Raw genomic sequence first — 26,527 nt, forward strand, 5'->3', positions numbered from 1 at the left:
CCTCCCGATCATGTAAGTACGCTATTGGTCCAGAGAACCTTTCAGTCTGTCAGTCATAATCAGTACGTACGTAAACGTGATATGACAGGTTACTAATACCCCCTGTTTCAGGCCTAGCGCGGTGTGTGAAGTGATTGTGAAATGACATAGCCTGGGGCTAGGCAAGGACCGGTTTTTCTACCGCTGTCCGTAAACGTCCGGTGTGACGAGACATCCGTTGGCCAGTGTGTGTGCTCATGTTGTTTATATCACCAGGTCAGTACACAAATGTTTCAACCCACTCTGGTTCGATCTTGTAGTTTTTCTCTTCTGGTACAATTTTGGTGCGAAACTACTTGTCTTCTAAGATAGATTAATCAATTGGTTATTTCGGTACTTTAATAGGGATAGTATCGCGGTATGTGAAGATGGTTTGAATATTTGCACATGTACACCCCACCCCTACCACGCGTTCGCTCGTTCTAATCATCTTGTAGAGAGTTAATTTATTAGCGAGTAAGTGTGAGTGAGTGGCTAAGTAAGCAAGTGAGTGAGTGAATGAATGAAAGAGTAAGTGATCGAGTGTGTAAGAAAGAGAGAGAGAGTGTGTGTGTGTGTGTGTATGTGTGTGTGATAGAGAGCGTGTGAACAAGTGTGGACAAATAGATGAATGACCTCACGTGTGATCTAGAATAAACAATTATGACGTGCACGGCTGGTTGGTTGCTATTTCTGAAAAAAATATGTACAGTCCTTGTAATAAGAAAACACCTCGGTTCTTGTAGACTGCATTATCTTGTTATTTGCTTCATTTAAACAGAACAGAACTCGGACGGTATTAAGACCATGGTTGTTGTTGTTTTCAGACCAGGTATTCCTGTATTAGTGAAACACCTGTCAGCATTTGAGGACAGATTGTGAAGAAATTTGTAAGAAGATCTGGCCAGGTCGAGTGAAGACACACAGGTGAGTTTACCTAGCCCATGGCGAAACGTTTACCTTTCTTCTTAAGTCGTATCATTGCATTCTGGTGTTATCTCTAGTGGACAGGGTGTTATTGTTGTCAACATGACCCGAATATCTTACATTCAGCGACAACTCTACCAATACTATCTACATGGTTATCGCTTGTGTGCACATATCTTTATTTGATAAATTTAAACCTATATGTCTACAAACATACACACACACAAAGCGACCAAGCTTGACTTATCTAACTAATGTTTCATAAATACTCAAACACCAATACAAAGAATATATTCAGTGCAATAAAATTCTTCAATCTTTTGATGAATACTTCAAATTCATTGCAATTCGTGTACCATACTATCTAGCAACATAGCTGTAATTTTATTCCAAGACATATCACAAAAATATCATCTAAACTAATTCAGATAAACACTTTTATTTGTTGATACTATGCGATGACCTTGTATGATTCAGTGGAAGACATTCCAAAACAAATTCCTCAAAATTAAAACATCTACATGGTCTACCGAGAACCTATCCACCAGTGCATAGCGTTAAAGGGTAGTTTGGTAGCGATGAAAAGACGGAACAATGTTTCCTGTACAACTATATTTACCAAATATTGAAGGTCTTCCAAGTACTTTGAACGTAACAAATTCACACACTAAAGCCCCGGTCACAAAGCGCGTACGATTCCTTGCGATTCCTTCCGATGCGCAGGATAAGCGCAGTGCGTCGTAAGTCGGGGGAGAATCGGAAGCAATGGTTTAAGTATATAAAGCCGTGGTCACAAAGCGCGTAGTGCATCGCACGATGAGGTCATAAGAGCGTGCCTGCGTCAATCGCAGTGGATCATAGTAAATCGGGGAGCGTCGTATGGCGAAAAATAGAGCTGAAATGGATTTTGAACATGTTCAAAATTTCGCTATCGTCGTAAGATTTTATTTGCCCCCATAGCAGAGTTCATTACGGCAATTTTTGTCTACTGATGAGGTTATAGATTTATGATTTTTTAGCATGTTGTGATGGTTTCAGTTTTCCCTGATATTGTCGATATTGACGAAAAGGGGAAATATATCAGTCGCAACTGCCACAGTCGCAACCAGAGAACAGCGAGCCACGCACAGGTGATGCAGACAATTGTTTGATCGCTTCATGCACGTGCGTTTGTAATTAGATCAAATCTCAGCTCTCGTCGGTCTTGCGTCAGTTTACCATAATCGTAATAACCATGGGGACAACTCGAACATAAAGGCAGGCTCTATGAGTCGGAAATATATATGATATAATGCTTATCATTTGATTTTTGTATGATGGCATCTTTTTGTTGATAGCATATCATGATCATGACGATCTTCGAAAGAGCCTGACACGTAGAGCCGGCAAGCAGGCCGAGATAACCATACCAGTACTCACGCTTGATTTGAAATTTTGCTTGTAATACTCTTGTTGTCATGGTCTTTTTTAATTTATTTTTACAGTTAAAGATATTATAGGAAGGTATTTAACAGCTATGTCCACATTTTGTTGGTTAAAGAAGCACAAAAGCGGTCAGACGGCTATACAGAAGAGACACAAGTGAAAAATCTTGCGACGCTGGAAAAATTTTGAACACCATCCGATGCGTTGCGATGGCTTGCGATGCTTACGATTTTCTTGCGATGTACTGCGCTCATCGTACGATATGCGGAATAGTCCATCGCAACGAATCGTACGCGCTTTGTGACCGGGGCTTAACGGACGGGCTATTCCATAATGTGGCGTTCTAGTGTAGCAGAGAGTATTGTAAGTTATATATGTAAACCAAATAAAAACGCTCTAGGTGCGGTGCACTACATGAGTTCTGGTCTAGGTAGTACATAGCAATTCGATACGATTCCGTGCAACTCCTAGTAAACGTATCAATATATTCTCCGGGCATACTGAAATATTTTACCATCAGTTATTGAGTATACCCGTAAAGGTGCTACATGTAGTTATACGGATAAAATTGCACCGAAGTCTGTCAAATTGCCGTATATACTGCACAAATGAACTTCAACCGTCTTTCAATACCTGATCTAAAGTACTGAGGAAGGTTTAAGTCTCAGGGGAAATCAAGACAGATCATTGTACACATTCAACAAGTAAAATCCATTTTCAAACACAGATGGGTTCAAGAGTACATGAAAAGGGTATAGCCAGAAATGCCGGGAGTCGAACCCGTGACCCCTCGATCCCATGACATTTCGAACGATTCCAAGTGCATCAGCCATGATATGATATTCATTAAATCAGATTTGCCCTGCCAGGAGCGGAGGTGATGACTTTGGTGGGGCGTGTTTGGAAAGGGTTTATCAAAATTGCACGGATCATTTCCCAATAATGACTGTGGAATGGGACTATCAATCGGACATGTTTCAATGTCAAAGCGAATTGCATTGTACAGATTTTCAATTTTTGTGGTGTTCATCATAGAATATATATCCGGGACTGCCTAGTTGTAAGATTCACACGAAATTTTACAAAATCCATACGATTCACTACTAAGAATAATAGAACAATCAATCGGACATCATTCACTGTCAAAGCGAATTGCAATGTACAGATTTTCAGTTTTTATTGGTTTTTACCGTTCATTATAGAACACATATCCAGAGCTGCCTAAATATAAGATTTATACGAAATTTTACAAAATCCATAGGATCCACTACTAAGAAATTTTACCGAATTCATAGAAGTTTGACGGAATTCATAAACGATACTCACTCAGCAGCATTAATATCTATATTAGTAGTGGGTCGTATGAAAATATTTTATGTATTCCGTAAAACTCGTGTGAATTGTGAATAATTCTTATGGAAACTTTAACACCCTTGATACCGCACAAACGTTGCCTCACTTTTCAGGTTATGAGTTTTTTTATCGGTGATATTATCTTCGAATATTGTTCAGATTTTATCAAAACGTTCGTCATTGAAGAAACCCCCTGCGTCACTAAGGCCATACTGAACATGCCAGATCTCGGTACCTATGTGTAATGATGGGGTTTGATGTATGCGGGATTATGACTGGCATCTGATTGTGTGGGGAGACTGCTGTAACCACGGGATTACCTTAATCCGGAACAGATTGATGCGGCAGTGAGAGGATTACAGACTCATGTCTATCCTGTGCAGTAGTGAGGGGATTACAGACTGATCTCTATCCTGTGCCTGTGTCTGTCCACCTGCGCCGCGCTATGTCGGCGGTCGGGATGAGAGTCACGTTTGTCATGTAATCCTTCCTCATATAGCTTCCTAGCTCAATGCTTTGCTCTCTATATGAGATTCTTCGACGCTCCTCTTTCTCTACGTCGGTGCCTTCCTTCCTAAATAAATGCATACGTCGCTGGCGTTCTCCCTACATCCCTACCTCGATGGCTGAATGCCTCCCTGCCTGCCTGCCTCTCTCATCACCCTTCCTTCCTTCCTTCCCTCCGTTTTTCTCTTGTTTTGTTCCTTTTATTTCTTCTTCGAGCTTCTTCCTTCTACTGACTCTCTCCCTTCCTGTCTTTATTCTTTCCTTCTTGCCTTCCTTCTTTCCCCACTCCCACATCCTTTCTCAATTTTCTCCCTGATTCTCTTGTTTCGTTCCTTTCATTTTTCCTTCGAATTCTTTCCTTCCACTCTTACTCCCTGCCTTCATTTATCCCCTCCCTTTTGCCTTGCTTCCTTCCTTCTTTCTCCACTTTTACATCATTCCTTCCTTTCCTCCATTATTCTCTTGTTTCTTTCCTTCCCTCCTTCATTCCTTCCTTTTCCACGCCGTTCCTCTTTTTGTGTCCTCCCTGTCTTCCCCAGAACGCCTGGCTACCTCAGAATGAGCTAATAGTCTAAAGACGAAAATGACGAATGCCGCACTTTAGATAGAGATGAATTGTGCAATTTTTCACATTACTAATTCAACAAACAATGGCCTTTAATGGCTCATACTTCAGTGCAAATATATTGCATTATGTGCCTCTCGTGAATAATTGGCAACATTAATCACACCTTTCATTGTAACAAACGCGTTATATCCCACAAGGATATGCCCTTTACATAAAACAATACCACAGTAACCACACAGTAAAAGATGCGGAGATGTAGCACATGATTGGCATACGCGTCATATCCAGAATGATAATCATTCAGAACCCGTATGATGGAATGTGCTGCCAGTTTTACCCTTTTATGGTAATAAATAATGCATAGTGAGCCAGTGACAGGGGACAGTGTGTTCCCCAGACGACTAGACTGTGTACTCTGTGTACGTCAGAGTGGAAGTGAGGCGGTTTCGTGTGCGGTCGGACAGAAGACTTAGGGCGCCATGTTGGCTGGATCGTGAGGATATAACCGAATGTTGCAAAGATTTCTTACTTACCAAAGCTGCACCAATTCAATTTCTGGGTTCCCAGATTTCTGTAGAAAATCAGGAGATGAAATAAAGATATATACAGACTTTTGACAAAGCCATACGGCCACACCTTCTTGATTTATATGATGTCATCCGCGGGAGCAATTTTTGACAATAGATTATACCAAGATACTGCAGTATTGAAAAAGAAATATTGAAAAATGGATAATAATGAGAGAAGTCTTAGAGGAAGATGTGAAAGGGCAAAAATAGAGAATCTTATCGTTTGCTCTGCGTGTTCATTTATATGTTCAACCTTCCTGACCACTTAGATTTCAAAATAAGGCCGTTTGTGCCCAGCGGTTTTTATTCGCTTGCTCCCTTCAGTGTCGGAGTACCTGAGGATGTCATCCTTATAGTCCGATCAGTCTGGCCTAAGTAAGTCAAATGGAAGTGAATAAAACAGTCGGCATGATGGATAGAAGCGATATGCCAGGCAATCCCCGGAAGAATTCTGTCTGACAAATTTCTCCACACGTCCAACTGCGACACGAAAACGGCGCCTGGGAAATTGGGAAATAATCCCGCATTACATGACGTATGGTCGCTGTTCTTAAGGTTAAAGGGGCGACGGGTTCTCTGTCGAGGTTTGGGGGGGGGGGGGGGCATTGTTCAATTCTAACCCCGTAACAAGAATACCAAGACGGCATTGTTTCTTTAATTCAATTTATTGCATCATTTATTAACAAAACGATGGTGACACGCTCAAGTCGTGGACTCCTTTCCATGCACCAAAAGTGTTTGTTACAGTCAAAAATGTTTGCCCATAAAGTAATATCACATCACAATCCACCAAGAGGTCCTTTAAGTTATGCTGACTACAAATATCCGGTAACACAGACATACTGACGGGGAGACAAAAATCTGCCTCAATTTTCATGGTAATAAATCAAGCAACTGGATGATTTCTCTAAAAAAAGTCATAAGACAAAGACATTAACAGCATCCACTAACTTGTTTTTGAATCATACGTCTATAACTTGCATCATCTGCCGATTATGAACGTCACACAAATCCGATTTTGGTCGCTGTAAGGTCACCCAGAGATCGCGTTATGCTAAGGCCCCCTTTCCTCTAGACGGCGATCGCGCCGCGCTCTCACTGCGACCTAAATAGGATATGTGTAACCTTCACTTGCACACTGGGTATATTATACAAAATGTGTGACTGGTAAGACAAAAAAACACGCAAAGTGTAAAAAGACTCGTTTCTTTTCTATAGAATTCGTTGAGCTATATGTCAATTTTTAGGTCGCAGAGAGAACGTTGCGAGAGCGCCGTCCTAGTGGAAAGGATGTCTAATGAATTATACATACATACATGCAGATTTTCTGTCCTGTAGCGTTCGCCCCATTTTCTCCCCAACTCAATCTGTAATCCTTTATAATCCCGTCTGAGCCTTGATTAATTTTACATCATCATTGATCAACGTTTAAATTGGGTTCATTAGTTCTAAATTATCCGCCTGGAGTCATTGTGGTGTGAAAATTGGGTTTCTCGGTGAGACGACTCTCTGCATGGGGTTGTTATTGTAATTATGAAAGTAATTTCCTGGATGAATAGACGACATGAATTTTATGCTGTTCTTTATAATAAATGCTCTCTATTTGCATACCCCACTTCATATCACTACAGAACTATCAGTTTAAACATGGAGAGGAATGAACATTGAATAAAGGGGCCATAATATTGTGAAAATGTATTGTTTTAATTTTACTTTATGAAACCTGTTCTGTCTTTTACCTGTAACTGTAGGTTGTATCATTCTATCCTTTTTTTATTCTCTTCGCCAATGGCGATAGAGTATGTTTTTGTCGACTTGGGTCTGTATGTAGGTCAACAGCATATAACTCGAGAAATTGTAGATGGAACTTTGTGATTTTTGGTAGGTGTGTAGCGGTTGTCGAAAGGAATGCCAAGTTCGAAAACGGTTAACCTGGCGTTTTCCTACGGTACTGCAGCGAGCTTGGTATGTTTTTTGCAGTTTGTTTTGGGCAGCATAAGTCAAAATCTAGCTGGGCGATTTTCAAGAAACTTGGTAGGTGTGTAGCGGTTTTGGAGAGGAAGGTCAAGTGCGAAAATGGTTTACCTGGCTCTTACCTACGGCGCTGTAGCGGGATTTGTATGTAAGTGCGTTTGTCTGTAAGCAAGATAACTCGAGAACCCTTGAATGGATCCTGATGATATTTGGTAGGTGGGTGGGGGTCAAGAAAAGGAAGGTCAAGTTCGATAATGGGCCCCCTAGTGACTGCCTAAGGTACTGCAGCAAAACTTTTATTTTTGACACTTCGTGTTTTGGATATGCTGTGGTCATGATTTTTGAGTGGTAGATAGCCCTTGGGGCAGAGAGTAAGTGCTGTGAGTTTGGACCCCCTAGCGGCTTTTTGGGAACTGCAGGCACCGATTTCCTTTCAAACTTTGAACGAGAATAACTCGAGAACGTGTTGACGGATCATCAGGATTTTTTGGTATGTAGATAGAATGAGTACTTAAAATAATAATCTACATGGAAATTTGCATTTAATTGTAATCAGTGGCCAATTAACAGAAATAAACTGTTTTGTATATACATGTATCTCACTTGACCTATATCTATGGACACATCTGTTTGACAGATGTTTTTGCTGGAGGAAACACTGACAAGCCGTGAGCTGGACACTGAAAAGCTTGAAATTCAGATTGACCAGGGGTGCTATCAGGTCATCTTGTACAATCAGGTCTTGTTTTGGTAGCATTTGTGGGGTTTGGGGGTAGGTACTATTTAGTAATAGATGAATAAGACCTTAAAGTCTTAAATAAAGGCATGATTTAGTAATACATGAATAAGACCTTAAAGTCTTGAATAAAGGCATGATTATTTGGCGAAGAGATGGGTTCGTTGAACTCTAGTTTCACATTATTTCTATCTAATTCTATTTTATGATATTGTGTTACTTTTATGTTGCTTTTTCTATTCTATTTGGTTCAATTTGATTCCATTTTGTTTTGCTTTATTTCTATATTATCTGTTACACTTCGAGAGACAGAGTCCCAAAAATGATGAAATCATCTGAGGTCTGAAAACCCTGTAGCTGCAGTTAGCCAACATCTCCTGATCAAAGGACCAGCAATTTCTGTTCAAAATGATATAAAGAAATAGACAAACCTGATTATCTTTATATAGCTATCCTCCTGGCATATGACGGAGGGCAATTACATTTTGAACACAAAATCTACTTTGAAAATCATTGTACTAAGACTATATCTAAACTGAACATCTGTTTCTAAAACCATAATAATATCTATAAAGGCTGTAACGGGAATGGCTTGTCTTTGTCTGTCCGCTAGCATTTGCTGCGGCAGATTCAACATCTATCAGCCAAAGCGAGCCCTTTATCACTGGGTAGATCCCCCATGGCCACCGCCTACGCCTACGCCTACATCGTAGATTCGTCTCCAGACAAGACAAGACAAGACAAGACAAGACATTCATACATAGATAGGCTACCTGTACACATTCACAAACAATCTTGCACATGTCAAAACAATCTGCCAGATAATTATTGTATCTAAGAAACTTATACGAGAATCTCATTTTCTGACAATGGCCAAAATCGATATCTCATATCTTACTTTACGTCCAAACACCAAACGTTTTCATAATAACTCAATCTCTCAACATCGCCCTATCTGTTGTAATGTATTTGGTAACGTTTGTTTTATATTTATATGATTGGCTTTGTTTGTATTATATTCTCGTGTTGTCCTTGGTTTCGTGGCAGCATAAAAATACTTGCAGTCATGACAACCGGTATGTGTCTTGAACACAGAACAAGAAAGAGTCACGACTGTACGTCTTATCAACTAAGAATAGAGGTATCTAAAAATATGTTGATTCGATCTCTCCTGCACTGTATAAAGGGACCCGTCTCTTTAAAATAGCTTCAAACAGTAGTGATAAGTTGTTAGATACACACAATTCCAGTGTGATATAACTAGCCGCTCGTGGCTGTACATGTGAATCTGGTGTGGTACCGGCGCCGAAGGGCGGTTATATACCAGTCAAGCAAATACATCTAAAGATACAAAAATAGATACATAGTACCGGGGGGTAAAGAACTGTGTAGAGACAATGTTTTAGCTGTATTTTACCGGGATCATTGAAATATAGATTTTGTGATCCACGTGTATGAGTACCAAATCAGTCCGGAAAGTACCGACTTCCATGCATGCTAAGCGTACTATTTGTAGATTCGTACAATATACAAATGTCGACATTATGTAATGTGTTATCGAGGAGGTTTTATCCTTGGATACTTATACCTACTTTCTCTTGTTTATTTCCTGTTTTACTAACACTTGTATTTTCATGACTGAAAAAGTGAGACACTAAATCTAGCTTGCAAAAGGCCACGGACAACTGACGTTAAGTATTTTGAGAAATCCTTTTGGAGTCAACGACAGTGTGGTGATAATTGACATTAGATGCAAAATTTAAACATTAAGTTTTGAAATCTTAACTTTGCGATATAATGTTTAAAAGAATGCGTATACTTTGGTTTTGATGACTGGTCAGAAACAGGTAGATTCCAAATTAAGCTCAAAATACAGTAACAGTGGCACAACCACTAATTTGATATCGATTTATATATTTTCATCTATAATTTGACTGGATAATACCTATTGAATGGTACCGGTTGTCAGTAGGAGGAATGATGACACATATCTCCATGACAAGACTATCGTCTAGAACATTTTACTGATTTCGTCTCAGGACAAAACGACTAGTATATGAAATTGTGAACACGTATTTATAATTCTAGTTCAAGGTAACAGAACACAATTTTTCGCCTATGGGAATTTACATTCTATAGGGTGTAAAAGCAATTTACAAGAATTGAATATGCTGAGATTCAGGGTACACTTTACAAGATATGTGAAATATTGTCCTCTTTTGAAAGCTTTGTTTTGAAGTAAACAAACCGCTGAAGGTCATCATTTGCAGCCGATGCACATAGCAGTTGGCGGTAACAGGATTCGTGCGCAAAATTCACGCCGACGTCCGAACAAACAGAACTCATACAGTCTCAAAACTCACAAATTTCTCTACCATTCGTGACAGTTTCTGACTCGCTGGTGTGAACAGAAGAGTTTCTACGGCTCTTTCAAGAACTGTGACGCACTTCTTTATGCCCGAACTACTTTGTTCTGCCACCTCACTAACACCAGGCACACGCACATGCCGCCTACTCCTGATAGCAATACTGATTGTTTACTGTCAGCTGGGAGTTCTGTACAATATCCACACGTCACACAGAAAACCCATTAAATCATGGTCCCGGGGGAATTAGGACATGTTTCTAATGGACGGGTCTGTTCTTCAATCAACGGTACAACAGCGGAGATTCATCAATCCATTTCGAAATGCGGGTCCATTTCCAGGGTAAGGCAAACAGGGACCTTTGAAGACGTATAAAACTTCCTGAAATTTCACACCGCCTGTCGTCCTTCGACGCATCCATATTGTAGATCAAATGATGTAAAGGACATCGTAATTGGTTTGAAAACAGAGTTCAGTAACTCTGAACATGCTGAAAGCCGGTAGTGGGGAAATTAAATGTAGCAAATGAGTTATACGACCCTTTGGCTCTTAATCTGATCATGGGTTGTACGTAGATGTGTAGATGTTCTCTGATGTGTAGATACGCTCAGATGTAGATATAAAGATATGTTTCGATGTGTAGATATGCATTTGTGTGGAGAGTTCCGATGTACGTGTAAATATGCTCAGATGTGTATGATGTGCAGATTTGTTACGATGTGTGGATATTTTCCGATGTGTAGACGCGTTTCGCTGTGTAGATGTGCTCTGATGTATTATATATAGATGTGTTCTGATATGTAATGTTTCTCTGTACTGTAGATGTGTTCTAACGTGTAGATATGTTCAGACGAATAGATATGTTTCCCTGTAGGTGTAGATGTGTTCTGATGTGGTGCTTTTTACAATGTGTGCGTTGCCATGTATGCATATGTTACGATGTGAAGATGTGCTAACATGTTGATGTATAGTACCTGTTGCATGATATATTGCGATATGTAGATGATTATTTTGATGTCGATATGCCATGCATATATGGTAGAGGTGTTACGATATTTACATGTTTGACGATGTACTGTAGTATGATGATTATTCATCCAGTACAGATACATATGTCCCACTTCGTGCTAATCCCCAAGAAGATGTAGAAAAGGAAAATCGTTTCTAAAGCAAAATCGTAACGTTTCTAAGCTACCGATACCGCGGAGCAGCGAGACGGTACGATTTCGCCTATCTACATCTGCTTGGAGATTATCCCTGCGCCACGCGCACAGGACCCCCCGTGAGGTCAGCAGAATGGCATATTCCACTTATCCATGTATGCTTAAGTGAGTCAGAGGTCCTCAGGCTTAATGGGCTGCAATATGCGTTTGTTTGATAGGTGTGCGCGATAACGAGGCTCGATCGATGCTACACAGACCGGCAAAAATAGAGCTGTCGAACCCAGGCCAGAAAACATCGCTCTCAAGAACCTAGTACCTGGTCTTCTACTCTCACCGTATGGCTGCCATGGGCTCATAGTTTGTAAGGTGAGTGTACATTTTGTACTATGTACTTCCGATGGTAAGATCGTCATGTTGTCGGTATTAGCGTTGGAAAGGTTGGTACAGTTTCGCAGAATGAAAGAGTATACTCAGGGTTGCTTATACAAGAGATGGCGGAGTGGCACCCGCCGGCACGTATGCGTGTGTTACCGCTTTTCATCCGATACCCTGCGGAATGTTCGCAACATCTAGAGCGTGATCGATTGAATGTACACTGACAGTCTCACACACAACCACAGGCAGGAAAAAATACGATTTGTACCGAGAATTCTGCCTGGTAAAGGCCGCTTTATGGGTTTATGACGACCGGGAAATAATATAAAATGATGCTAGTAACAGTAGTATGTACGGACCCGAATTCAACCATGTTTTCTATTAAATCAAGCATGCTGTCTCTCAGAGAAAAGCACGCAACTATACTTTGAAATGAAGAAAAAAAGCGCCTGTTTTGAGGCAGTACTGTATTCTGTAATGTCAGTGATTCTGCGGGTGTTATTGTACCTAAACTCTACCTCACGTGCACATACAGCGGGCGTATCTCGGTGGCCTGAAAAACTGAACCTTGGCCACAGGTCTAATATTTATTCGGCGCGCTATGCAAACCTAGACCTGCCGGTTTATTCTAACAGGTGTGTGTTCAGAAAACATCTGATCTACTGGAGTAAATGTAGAGATATCAGCTGTCAGATCAGCCTCGGGACACAACTGGGGCACATCTTTTTATTCTATCTATCCTATGTGCTGGCGGGTTTGCTTCGCGCCATGGTTTTGTGAGCAATTTTTCTTCGGACGTTGTTGGATGCTTTAGTGTTTTGTCCTGTGAGCCAGCGAATTTCTAGTGAATTTTACAACTAGCTACCCTTGCTGAAAAAATCTACGGGATGGCGTACATGTTAGCCGGGCAAAGTCATCTGTTGGCGGCGGGTCGGGCCGCAAAGGTGGCGGGCCAAGGGTTGAGAGGAAGCCGGCTTTCGCGCAGGCCTTTGCCGGGGATATAACAGTGTCTTATCGCGGAATCCAGTGTATAAAAATCTACAGTTACCATTCACAGTGAAACAAGAATTGACCTAATTTGATAACCCCCAAATGTGTAATAAACGGCAGCCACACTTAATAACTCTCGCCATAATAAAATGCCCGCAAACGCTGTGATAGCAAACGGACGTGCACGTTTGACGTCACATTCATCAGCCGCTGACGTCCACGACGCCCACGGACCACCAACATAGCGTCAAAAATTCCTCTTCACAATAATTCAGGAACATTGTGTTGTCTTTATTTGGACATATCTACCAGCATAAATGCAAACATCCGTCAGGAGAATGAGGAATATTATACAGCCATATGTTTTCGTTCCATAGATCAGAATAGGGGATTTGTTAGGAAGATCCATAGACCACCTGTGCCCCGTGTAAAATAATATCAGCATGAATTATTGATATATCCCGTTCATCTTTTCCAGTAATGTCCATATTAACCATATGATCTGGAAGACGAAAGGCTTTGCAGTAAAAAAAGGTATTTGTATTGGAATTTGTATTTATGTATGTATGAAAAAGAACAACACAGTATGGGGCGAGGATGGTACGGTGGCATTCTCACCGGTTCAGTTCGTGCTCTGGTATTTCTAACATAGACCAGGCACAATGCAGCACTGAATAATTCATACGTTCAGATAGATCAATCTATGGCCGACCTTTAGTCCTTTTGTCATCACAGAATAGCAATTTGTTTCTCCACATTTGACGGAAAATACACAGTAATACCGTATACAAACTACATGGTGGCATAAGCGGCGTCACCAGATAATATATACATTTGAATTATAGGACTTAAAATATATACAAATTGGTACGTGCAAGGGATAAATAGAGGAAACAGGCGATAAATACTGTTCACGAAATAAGAGCAAGTTATCTAGGAGCCAAAATCTACATGAAAAGCTATCTGTCACCAAACACTATAGCATGTCCAGGATACAGGATACAAACACCAGAAGTGTTGTTTCAATACCAAGGGCAGCCGCCAGGGAGCCCAAAATCAACCATGAGCTTTGTCTTTCCAACACCTACCCATTCACAGGCAGACAGACAGACACACCAAAACCAATATCTTAATTTTTCATGGAGGTAATTATTAATATATAATAGTATTGTAGTCTACTGTATTGCAAAACATTTTTCTTGAAGTTTAAAATCGAATTGCTCAGAACCTTTTTTTAAACATTTGTTCCTCAAAATAACAAAATCGTCTGATACTTCCATGTGCTTTTTTATTGTTCAGATTGCTCTAAAAGCACCAAATTTGGTTAGACCTACATAGATACGGGGGCGTCGTGCGTGCGCCCTGGAGCGATTTTCTTGTATTTTCAATTACATGAATTATCCCTCGAATTTTTCTCCGCCTCGAGGTTATTTTTGGAACAGCTAGTTTTGACAGGTAGTGAATTTTGGGAACTGCTTTGTGCAAGCTACCAACAAAGATGTAGCTATGAGCTTTATTTGGGAGTTTAAGTACTCTCTAAGAAGCAGAATTAGAACAACTTATCACAATTCAATAGTGGTCAATGCTACTGACAAACGCTCACGTCAGTTAGATAGACAAATGCGGGGGTGAGGGGTAACTAGTACTGGTAACAGCCTAACAGTTGAGCTAGCGGTTCCATTTAGTTGGTAACTGGGGGTAACCCCGGTTCAATACTCGGTACGGTTTAGATCTCGTGCGAAATACATGCGCTAGTGTGAATAAGCAGTAAGTGGCTATAATCATGAGGGTGAATATACTGACGAAAATACTCGAGATGTAGCAAAAATGAAAATCAGTGCCTTTCTCGGAAACACTTAAGAGTTAACACGCACGCGCGTGCCGCATGCATGTGATGTTCTGCGCCATATTGACGTCAGCTGGGACTTATAACGTACGTGGGCGCCAGTCTCAATCCGAAGGACGTGACGTGATTTTGATATCAAATTAATGTCATGATATAAAATCCACGTCTTATCGCAATTATTGCTAGCTTTGAATAGCCCCACGTTTGGGTGCAATTAAGCACATTTTCTGTTTGTATTAAGTATAGATCATAACCGCTTCTTTCGACAAACAAAATGCAACAAATGGTCTAGCTTTTTCTACCTGCACAAAAAGTATGTATTATCTGTGTGTCTATCTATGTGCGTGAGAAAGAGACCTCCTGGTGTGACTTTGGTACTGCAGAAATACGTTTTTTTTTGGTATTGTCTTATTTGGACGTGCTGTGGACTTGATTGTTTGATGTTAGGCAGCTTTCAGTGATAATTTTAGATTCAACAAAGGAGCTATTCCAACAACAATCATAAGGACTGGGGAGTACTAGAGAAAATCAATAGCCATGTTCTGGGCTAGGAGGCGAAGTTTAAGTTCACTCCACTATTGATCCGCAACGTTCCTAAGTTTTCTCAGCAGGTTTTTGGTTGTTCGGGATTTGAAAAAGTTGTCGAAAAGTTTCCCTTTTCAATGGAGTAGTGCGCTTCTTACATTCATCTATACCAAAGGGCGATGGCGGCATTTTGTAAATTACGTTTTTCAATAGTTGAAAAGCCAAAAGCATAGCTCAAGGAGGTACGAATGAAATGTCGTGAAATTTAGTTTTCTGTTTAGACTTGATGTGCCAAATATATGGTAAGACTTATACAGTGTCGCAGAAAACCGCTAGGGGGCTGTCCGATTTTATTTGCTCTTGTCGTGATCATGATATTTAACCGTTCGTTAGCGCTTTACGCAGAAAGATGTATTCTAAATCTGAACGCCTGGGCAGCTGTACAGCATGTTTGTTGTTGTTTGATCTAACTTAACAGTTGAAACTGTTATGCTTCTACACGACCATCGAGAATCAAGAAAGCAATTCCACCGCCGACGGTTGTATTTTCTTGGTCTCGATCAACAGAGAAATCACAGGTCACCCAGCAACTATCTGCGCATGAGCGGGCACTCGAGGTCACCGAATACGTCATGAAACGCTCCGCGCTGGGACTCACGCACGCAACAATGGGCCAAATTACTGGCAAGAATGTAATCTTATCTCCAAGGCTACAGAATGCTCAGAAATTGCACGGAGCCGTTGGCGAGAAGTTACTGGCGAAACGAACGTCAGCTAGGGAATATGTGGGTGAAAATAGAAAGATAGTACAGGTGTACATTTTACGGTGAAATTGGCTAACGTACCAAGGCACATGTATGATAAAACTTTCATTTCTCGGACTGTGGGTTTTGATGACGTCCGGCCTGTGATAACAGATACTTCTGTGCTGACCTTATTGACGTAACGAGTCATGGTTGTTACCTACAGGAGGGAGGTTCAGCTCTGGCAGGGGTACGGTTTTTGGTTACGTTGTGCTTGTGTGTTCGCACCTAAAACTCAAGATCCTTTAAATGGGTTGGTATGAATTATGGCATGTGAGGCATTATTTAGGTCCCAAAGCAATATGGCGATCCTTGCCCCTCTAGATGTATCTTCAAATACTGCAGTATTACAGGTCAAGGAACCCTTCCTACAAATAGTGTGGTAAAACTCAGCAACATTTGAAACAATATCCTGTCAGTAGTGAGATTCCATCACTACGGTACCTAAAACAGTCGCTAGAGAGACAAACACTAATAGTGCATCTTATGTCTCAAGATTTAACCCCACACCAAATACTTTGAGTTAACAAACATCCATTAGAAACAATGTTACAAGAACACAACTGACGCTACCGTCAAAACATAATCAACCGTCAAGACAACGACACGCAAGTGCTGACGTCTGCTTACGTCTATCGTCCTATCTCTTGAGCCACACAAATCTGCCCGTAATTAGATGAGTCCTGGCGTAACGTCACCGCTATCGCAATATCTGTAATCCAATAGCCACTCAGGTTATCTGACTGCTACCCTAACGGTGCGGATTTTGACGACTTATTTTGCTGACGCAGTTACCGCACGAAATCCAATCTTCAAGCACGTCTTCAAACATGCGTAAAGATTACTTTTTTTTCATAAAAGTATGCTTAACGTATGGTTTACGACAGCTTTACGTCTGCTTAAATATCACATTTCGTTAAGTGCACAGATGTGCGTTTTGACAACGACATTTTAAATATTTGATTTTTGTGCATTTTTGCCACACCTAACACAATATCGATCAAAAACATAAAATGCATGGAATAAAAATCTTACATTCCAGTCAGCAAACCTGACAAGCTTGCGACAAAACCTTTAAAAAAAACAGTAGAAAATTTTGCTTCATCTACTTGAAATCACACTGTGTCCAGCTCGAGGGTAATTGAAGGTCACACAGGCGCGATGATTCTAGGAAATGTTCCGCAGAATGGCCGCCAGTTCAATTTCACGGTCGACAGACCAGGGATTGAGTCTGCACATCTTATTCCGGCTGGGTGGGCGAGCGGTGCGGCCGGAGGACCTCTGGATACGGAACGTTGATGAAAAATATGTTTTGAAGATTGTAAGATAAGATTTTACCGATAGATAGTCTCACTACCTGTAGGCCACTGTGCGTGCGTGACAAATTACTGACTACACGTTAATCTAGTGGCAAGCTTGAAAGATGAAAGTTGACGAGAGTAAAAAGAAACATACGCGTATAAACCTCACTCAACCCTACCCCACATCACTCTGGGGAAGGAACCACCAAATGATCTTTTGATAAAACCATGGTTGAGCAATGGAAAGCAATCACTTCAAAACATATGTACCTACATCTCAAACCCCAAGTCTTTACTCCTACCGAAATTAAAGCTGGATTTGTCCGGTTTATTCAGATCTTAGCAAGCAGGAAGGTCAAGTTAGAATTATAAAAGAGCTATCACAAGAAGATTGAAAAAAAGACCAACATTCCCCCTATGTCATAATGAATCAGTCTTGTAAATAAGGAAGCAAGCTAGGTTATCCCACTAACGGGTCAATCAATCACATTCACTAATAATACAATTAATAAAGGAGGAAATGGCAAAGATCACAGTTTTTGACCAGATGATGAAAAAACTAAACATTTTTCTGTCCTACCTAACACTGAGACTTTCTGAGCAAATTTCACCCAGAAAAAAAGTAGTTGGGGGTTCGCATGATGCACTTCACCGTGCAAAACAAAGACTTGCCCCTCCCCTTTTAGCTATACAGTTGACATGACCTGATGTATGTCACCTTAACCCTATTTTGTTGAATGGGTAACAGTAATGACGACCTACTGACGTCAGCGTCATGTGCAACTGGAGGGCTTCACAAGTGAAGGACAATTGTTTCTGACGTTCATTTCATATGTATGCAACACAGTGGCAGGGAGAGTGTCACTGAACTAGCTATGCTGGTTCAGCTACGTCAGCTTATATGTTCAGCTTGCACGTAGGATAGACACACTTTTTCTAAGCAGCGTTTCCTGACTGCCAAGCCCCTCTGACAGTTAGGAAGCCTATCTGTCCTTTTTTCTCTGCGAGAACTTAACAAGACATGTCCAGGACAAAAGATATAAAAACTGTAAAATCTGCTGCTTTACCAAGGATAGCCACCAGTACGTGACTTTGACCTTCGTCTTCTCAAGACCTACCAACATGCAAAATATCATCCAGCCGTTCTTGAGTTATGATAACCACAGATATCCGGAAACACACAGACACGCAGACCGACGCACACACACACGCACACTGTACACAGGCAAACAGATCTACACCTCCATTTCTTATGAAGGCAAATCGCATACTAGTACACTGACAACTGTTCGTTACATGAAGAATGTTTCCTTTCAACAAGGTCAATCTTAACTTTATGAGTACAGCTGGGACACGGATTTATTGATTTATCAATATTTTCGTGTTGATCTATAGATACCTAACGTCGTCTGAAGAACTAAGTATACAGAACATGAGTGGGCGTGGGTGTCAGAAGTGTACAGTCCATGAGTGAGCGTGTGCGTTAGAACTAACTACCTGACTTAGCATGTAGAAGTAAGTGTACAGTCTCTGAGTGAGCGTGTGTTTTAGAAGTGTACAGTTCCTGAGTGAGCATGTGTGTTAGAACTAGTGTACGGTCACTGGGTGAGCGTGTAGTGTGTGTGAGTGTTAGAAGTGTACAGTCCCTGAGTGTGCGTGTATATTAGAAGTGTACAGTCCCTGAGTGTGCGTGTATAGTAGAAGTGTACAGTCCCTGAGTGAGCGTGTGTGTAAGAAGTGTACAGTCCCTGAGTGCGCGTGTGTGTCGGCGGCAGCTGCCGCGTGCTCGGGTCGTTAGGGCCGTCAGCGAGCCGTGAGTAAATACAGCTGACGTGCGCTGCACCGCTAATGTGGCGTTGCTCGGCAAAACGGGCCACAACCTCAAGCACCGAACGTGACGGTCGTCTACGTATATGTCCGTGAAGTAGCACTAGCAGTTTGTCTCAGCGTAGTTAAATCTGTCTCAACGTCTGTTAGATATTATAGTCACTCCGACACACATGTACAAGGAAGCTATAACAGTAAGGTCGGGATATCAAATTCAATTTGACACTGCTGTAAGTTTCCCCATCAATCATAGAAATGAAGTATTATATCATTGAAATGATTGATTGTTCCAATACATAGTCCATACAGCAATTCTTAATACAACTTACAAGCAAGATACCGTATTTTCCTGTGCTTTTCTGCAAATGTAGTGATTGGTTGTGTTTTGTTTAGTTAACATTTAAAGAATTGCAAATCGTATAGAGTACTCTACACATCGTATATCAATATTGAAAATGATGTCTAGTTCGGAAGTCTGTGTCTCGGAAAAGAGAAAAAAAGGAAGAAAATAGAATTTTGTGTTGACATTCTTTAGAAATGACTCTCTTGTATTCACACCACAGTGGGCTTAAAAGTGGCAGCAAATTGCCATTAAATGACCGTGTTGTGTAGCAATGTTTGAGTACTTTAATTTGTATTCAATGGCAAAGTCTCTTCCCTTTAAGGCATTCATGCCAGTAGTTCTGGCGACCGAATCTTTGTGTTTGCACTTGTTGTCAACTTGCGGGGGGAAGCAAAGCGGGAAGTAGTTTGAAATTTTGATTAAGTGCACTTTAATGTGTTATATGTTAGACTTTAACAGTGTGTTTATAGGTTGTCTCTCGTCTTGTTTCTAATGATTGTAGGGGGCGGAACGTTTGCTGAGTCAACATGGAGGGTTCAGTCGCGGGCACAGTCCGGGGTCTCTTCCACCAACTCAGTCTGGAGGGCTCACCCTTCGTTATCCCGATCCCGTTCCTCAAGAAGTCCGAGAAGGAGGCGTCAGAAGATAAACCCTCCGACATGGAGCTAGATCCTTCTCCAGAAGACGTCTGCGAACAAGGTGACACTCGTAGACTGTCTACAGGCAGTGTTGACTCTGTCAAATCAGCGACCTCCATAGCGTCCAGTATGACCAGCAGCGAGTGTTCGGAAGACGACAATTCGGAAATAGACAGTGACACAGAGACAGAAGAGACGCCCAGCGGTTGCTCGGTCTTGGTCAGTCGACGCAGACGGTCCTCTCTCAGCATAGACTCTAGTGAAGATGACGGGATGTCCGACTATGAGGAGGATAACATCCTCTCTGTGTACTCCGTCCCGAGTACGACCCAAACTTCTGTCCCTGGCACGCCTCTCTCAGAAACAGACGAACCGTTTGTGAAAAGAGGCGCTACCGAAGTCGTGAAAGAGTACCATTCAGGGGGAGAGAAGAACGGACTGAGCATGCACTTAACAGGTACTCACACAGGAAGTAGTGCCACATCCAGAAACAGCTCCTTTGTTTCCATGCGGACTTTATATTCCATGGAGGACATTGGGGAGCCCAAAGACAAGAAGCGAGGCGGTAACAAAGTCATGCAGTTCAACAGACTTTCGTCAGACGGCGCTGCATGTAAAATAGCTCCGTGTGGTGAAGAGCTTCCACTGAAGGGCGCCAGTAAACAAGTGGAACATTCAGAACCAGAGGAGGACATCAACGGTAACCGGCCGTATCCGCCCGCCCTGTCGGACCAGAGTTCGTCAAACAGGACAAAGCCGAACCTGAAGTTGAACTTGAAAGGACTTTGCGGGAACGCACCGTTCGGAAAGAAAGACTTGATGGACGGGAAACTTCTGAAGTCACCCCCTGCCTGTCTAGGTAAGCAAGTTATTTTTTTTTCTATTTCTGAATTTTAGGAGGGTGTCTCACATGTTACATACGGCATTGAGATACATTTGCTATGATGATATACGGTAGGTTCCAACATCTGGCAAAGAATCTATTCATCATTTCTATATGACATGTACTTTGCACTTGCATGCACTAAGAAGTGCGATATATTTGTCCTTTTAACAGATGTATCAAGCGAAGATCATGTACCAGGGTCTGCCTCAGTTGACCTTCAGGGTAGAATTCCAAGATGGCCGACCAGCTCCACCGTCACATCCGGGTTCTCCGAGCTCCTCCTGACCCCATCTGACTTGACTGAGATGGACTCTGACGAATCAGATGCCAGCGATTGTGAGGACTTCTTCGATATGTCGCACGTCGGCGTGTTTCACAACATTGTGCCGTGTAACGGTCTGGAAGAGTTCGCTCGCAAGTACTTCAACGAAGACTCTCTCTCGTACAAACTATTCGTAGACATGGCACGACAAAGCCCGGTCGTTCAATCCATCGTAGAGGACGAATTTTTGTGGTACTACATCTGCTTATACTGGAGAAAGCACGGCCGCCAGCTTCCCGCAAAGTTCATTCAGTTCATAGAATTCTCGATAGCCGAGTACATGTTTTCCTACGCGCAGACGAAAGACATGAGTGATAAAGAAACGTACGGAAAGGCCCTGGAGAGGCTGGCGTTCGTCGGAGGCGTGGGTTTCTACAACTTGATCGGGATGGAGATCATGTCGATCGAGTCGCATCAGCTGAAGGGAGTCACAGACAACATTGAAGAATACTCCTTCGGCATCTTCAAAGGAAACGAGCGAAGCTCAGAATGCACAGGAGCAAGCCTACACGTCTACGACTACTGTATCTCATTGTGGATAAGTGGCGAACTGAATATACTGATGGGAAAACTGACAAAGGAAGAGATGGCAGGTTATCACGTCATCCACCACTGCGTGGGTACTCTGGAGTACACCCCGAACATCTGCTCCTTCTCGTGTGGGATTCTCGGTGAGAGTGCCGAGCCTCTGTTAGAAGCCATGGCCCAGCGCGCGGCGAAGACGGGTTCGTTCTCCGACGCCGAAGCCTGCCTCATCGCCATGAGCGAGAGCAACCAGATGGAGACCATGATACATCTCGCTGACGTCATGTTCCCCAACAAAGTCATTGACCTCACGTCCCTCCCCACCCTATCCCCCATGGGCATGGCAGCGATCATACACCTAATTAACGTCTCTACGTTCCTTTGGCGACTTGAGATCCTTCCTTCTGATCTGACGATCTCGGACGGAGTCTACGGACTGATGCGAAGACTTGAAGCAGATCCTTTCCTAGAGAAAGTGAATCTGCGGAGCTCCGTTGATGGCGACATAGATACGCTCTGTCAGCTGTTACATCTGATCCCCATCCTGGCCGCCATGAGATTCAAGGAAGACTTTGGACAGTGTAGTCTTGATGAATGTGAGATAAAAGTCCGCAAAGTTGACCTGTCCTGTAACTACCTAGACAATGATGACATCTTGCGGCTCGCCAAGGTACTGCCGTTCCTGTCGAAGCTGGAGCATCTAAATCTATCCCGTAACTGTGTGACGGCAGACGGCGTGTCGGCCCTGACGCGTTCTCTTGCGTATCTGCGCAACGTCTCAAAGATTGACCTTAGCAGTAACCGTCTCGGCCCGGACGGAGGGAAGGAGCTGGGTGTTATACTCAAGGTCTGCCCTGTCGTCCGCCATCTTGATGTCTCAGACAACCAGCTCGGCGATGAAGGGATGTCCGCCATGGCAGAGAACATGCCGCACGTCAAGTCTCTGAGAAGATTCCTGGTCGCCAACAACGGCATGACGTTCTCCGGGATATCGTATTTATCCCAGGGGCTTCTTAAGGCAACGGCAAGGCTGGAGCTCTTGGACGTCAGCGGAAATGACGTCACGTACGAAGGTGCGCTAGCTCTGGCCGCCACCCTTCCCCACATGAACCACATCCATGACGTGAACGTGTCTGACTGTAATCTCGGGGCAGACGGAGCAAGCGCATTGGCCAAAACCTTCCCGGAACTGAAGAGTCTGAAGAAAGTGAACATGAGTCGGAACGCGCTCCGTGACCGCGGTGTTGTGGCGGTCCTTCAGCACGTCAGCGAGCTCTCTCCGCCAATCCAAGTCAACCTGGAGGCTAATGACATTAAGAGCGACATGATTGACCAGATTGTGAATGAAATCAGCAACCTACCCCTCCTGGGGTCCCTTGATCTGAGCCACCTAACCCTCCGACGGTACGAGGCCTTCGCTCTTGCCTACACGCTGCAGCGGATGTCTTCCCTAGAGACCCTGGACCTCAATGACAGCTTCATCGAGGAAGCAAACTTCGCGCCCATCGGGGCTAATCTCAAGCACCTCTCGCTGCTCCGAAGCCTGCAGGTCTATAACAACAGGATAGGGTGCGCAGGCGCCATGGGTCTGGCCAGCTCGTTACCGTTCCTGACACACCTCATGCACCTCAACATCCAGTTCAACTCCATCCCGGAATCTGCCATGCTTGCCGTGACCGAGAACGTCAAGTACCTACCTTCTCTCGTGTTCCTCGATCTGGGGTGGAACGCGGTCGGCAACAACGGAGCCAAAGCCCTCGCGGCGTCCTTCTCAAGTCTCCCTCACCTGCGCACTCTCCTCCTCCACTCAGCTCAGATCGGAGACGACGGTGCAGCGGAAGTCATCCAGGCATTGCCAATGCTCACGAAGCTGGAGGTCCTGGACCTTGCCGTTAACAAGATCAGTGACAGCTCCATCGCGCCCCTGGTGCAGAGCCTGAACGGTCTCCTGCAGCTGCAGAGCGTGGATCTATCCTTTAACGAGTTCAGTAACGCCGGGATCTGGGAGATGAGCGGGGCGGTACGGGAGGACGTCTGTCTGACGGTCCTGCTGAAGACACCCGGGCAGTAGGAACGTTTAGAACGAACACAGCCCTCACGGACACAACCCACAGTTACAGAGGTACTGTAACGCATTGGAAAATAGATTAGCCAGTAACCCTAGTCCTTCATGGAATCGCATATTTATCAATTTTACATGAAAGACTCGAGAGGCACAGTGACACCTATGACGCTAAAAACTCCAGATGTTTCAAAGTTCCATGATTTTTATGGGGGGAGGGGCATTAAGAAAACCCCACAAAGGTCACAAGATACTCTCTAAGCCCATCAGACGTTCATTGCAGAAACCGATACCTTTTACCGACTTACCTGATTTCCCACAGCCGATGGATAGCTTAAAAAGAGGGTAACGACATCTACATTCAACCTCTGCTTTGAGAGTATCACAAGAGAACATAATCTAAACTGTACATGTCTGTTGTAGTGCACAAAAGGCGCGAGCAGCAACGCCATAAACCAATGTTATGTGAATGCTTCGAACCATCGCCTCAGAAATGTTAGTAGTGAACAAGGTCTCAAAGTTCACATAATTTTAAGATACGTGTAAATACATATCTAAGAAAGCATCTGTAAATCGTTTACCAAAGCCATTGAAGTATGAACAATATTTAGAACACTATAGATGTATAAAAAGATGTTTTAAAATGCTTTATGTGTCACGTGAAAGAAAAGATTAAGAAGTGCAACAAAGATGGATAAACCAACAAGTGCAAAGAAAAAGGTGCATAGCCATGTGATGTTAATAATGTTACTAACGAAATGACATATCAAAACCTAAATATGTTAGTTTCCGTTGAGTCGTTGACTTTTTTTGAATTTTCAAAATCTTTAAATCCATGTATCAAGAACCGTACTTCTGTCTGTACGAAATCTTGTCCTTGTAACGGAACAAAGTAATATTATAACTTAGGGCGTTTTATGTGCATGCTTTAAAAGAGAGATTCAAATCAGAATCAAGTGACCACAGGTAATTCCCTCTGAATTCCTCTGATAATGACGTCATGAGAACCGCACACGTCATTTTCTGTATGTCGTAATCACTTGAGGAACACTTATTGTATGACTTTGGTGTTGAAAAGAGCACATTGCCGATACTGCATGATTTTAAAAATTAAAAAAATTGCACAATTAATACACTTCTTGCAATTAAGATGATATCAAGAAGAATACTGAGCTGATTGTCAAATATCAAAAATATAGAAAATATGGATGTCCTATCGTTTGTGTAAAGTGAGATAACATTATTTATTAAGAGTATTTATCCAGCTAAGAAATATATGAATATTGTAAAATGTTTTTGTGGAAATGTGTCGCCCGTATACGTGCTTCTCCAAATGTCGGATAGTTGCACTTAACTCAGACATTAATGCATAGATATGATACATATATATGCTAGTATGTTAGTTATAGATACTTTATTGCTTAGAATTGATTGTATAGATAAGAAAATCTACTCCAGTCATGAATATCGATAAGGGGGGATATAAACTCAGTCACATTTCGGACCGAATTCTTCACACTGCAGCAGCGACGCCTAGCTGCAGTGCGAAGTAGCACAAGTAAATATTGCCCTTAGGAAGATGACAAACGTTCACCGAAACTTCGCATAAGTACATATATGAGAACTGGGTTTTATACAAATAGCTTTATCTGCTAGTATTTAGAACGTCAGTCATTCATTTCCGTACTGTGACAAAGAGTAGACTTACGTCATATTGTATTGACCAATTATCTCTTTGTGCATTCATAGACAAAGCACTGGTTCATTCAGTATGTGTAATGACGTTTGATTGGTCCGATTGTAGAACAGTAATTCTAAGGGGCAAACTAACATGTTTTTCATTCTTGTAACTGAATCTATTTTGTTTGACAGATGTTTATGACTTGTAACACTGGATATACTGACACATATGTTGCGAGCGTGGTGAAATCATCATATTATACATGTTCACGACTACGAGAATGGAGTTTTACTACATCTTTAGCATTTACTGCTAATGAAAATAGTATGTTTAGTCCAGCAAGCATCCCTTTCGACAACATGGTGATCACTGAGCAACCACTGGGCGATCAAAGTCGGTTTTGTGTGACCCATGATTCTATAATTAGAAGTTGACGTAAGATGTAAAAGTATACAAAACGCTCTTTCTTTATGCAAATTGTTGTGCGATCTGTCATATCTTTTGTCGATCAGCATTCGCTCAGCGTTCTCTCAGCGATCACAACGTCTTATAAGACTAAGCTTAATAAAGGTGTTCGATAATACAGTTTGATTTCGTGGTTCACCAACGCTGCAAAAGAAATCATACAGACCCCTCCCAGCGATGAACCATTAAAGGGGAATCTGAACTGGTAAATATCTTCAGGAATCATACCGTACAGGTGTCCAACAGTGTATTCTCTGTGGTGTTTTAGGATTAGCACTATAGAATTTTCCGAGTTCTTTTGCCAATAAACATCATCGGGATTACATCATGTA

General features: G+C 42.3%; 1 protein-coding gene across 1 annotated transcript; it reads left to right on the forward strand.

Annotated features, from left to right (window-relative positions):
* Positions 1 to 26,011, forward strand: LOC118412276. Its single transcript, XM_035815032.1, has 5 exons — positions 1 to 255; positions 846 to 945; positions 11,825 to 11,972; positions 20,119 to 21,113; positions 21,312 to 26,011. Exons 4-5 carry the CDS (start codon positions 20,144 to 20,146, stop codon positions 24,056 to 24,058), a joined length of 3,717 nt encoding a protein of 1,238 aa, XP_035670925.1. The 5' UTR covers positions 1 to 255; positions 846 to 945; positions 11,825 to 11,972; positions 20,119 to 20,143; the 3' UTR covers positions 24,059 to 26,011.
* The last annotated feature ends 516 nt before the right edge of the window (positions 26,012 to 26,527 follow it).

The sequence above is a fragment of the Branchiostoma floridae genome, chromosome 3, assembly GCF_000003815.2.
Source record: "Branchiostoma floridae strain S238N-H82 chromosome 3, Bfl_VNyyK, whole genome shotgun sequence".
NCBI lineage: Eukaryota > Metazoa > Chordata > Leptocardii > Amphioxiformes > Branchiostomatidae > Branchiostoma > Branchiostoma floridae.

Coding starts and splice junctions, on each gene's coding strand:
- LOC118412276 (XM_035815032.1), top strand. CDS start 20,144: ATGGAGGGTTCAGTCGCGGGCACAGTCCGGGGTCTCTTCCACCAACTC. Junction 21,114..21,311: donor GTCACCCCCTGCCTGTCTAG/GTAAGCAAGTTA, acceptor TCCTTTTAACAG/ATGTATCAAGCGAAGATCAT.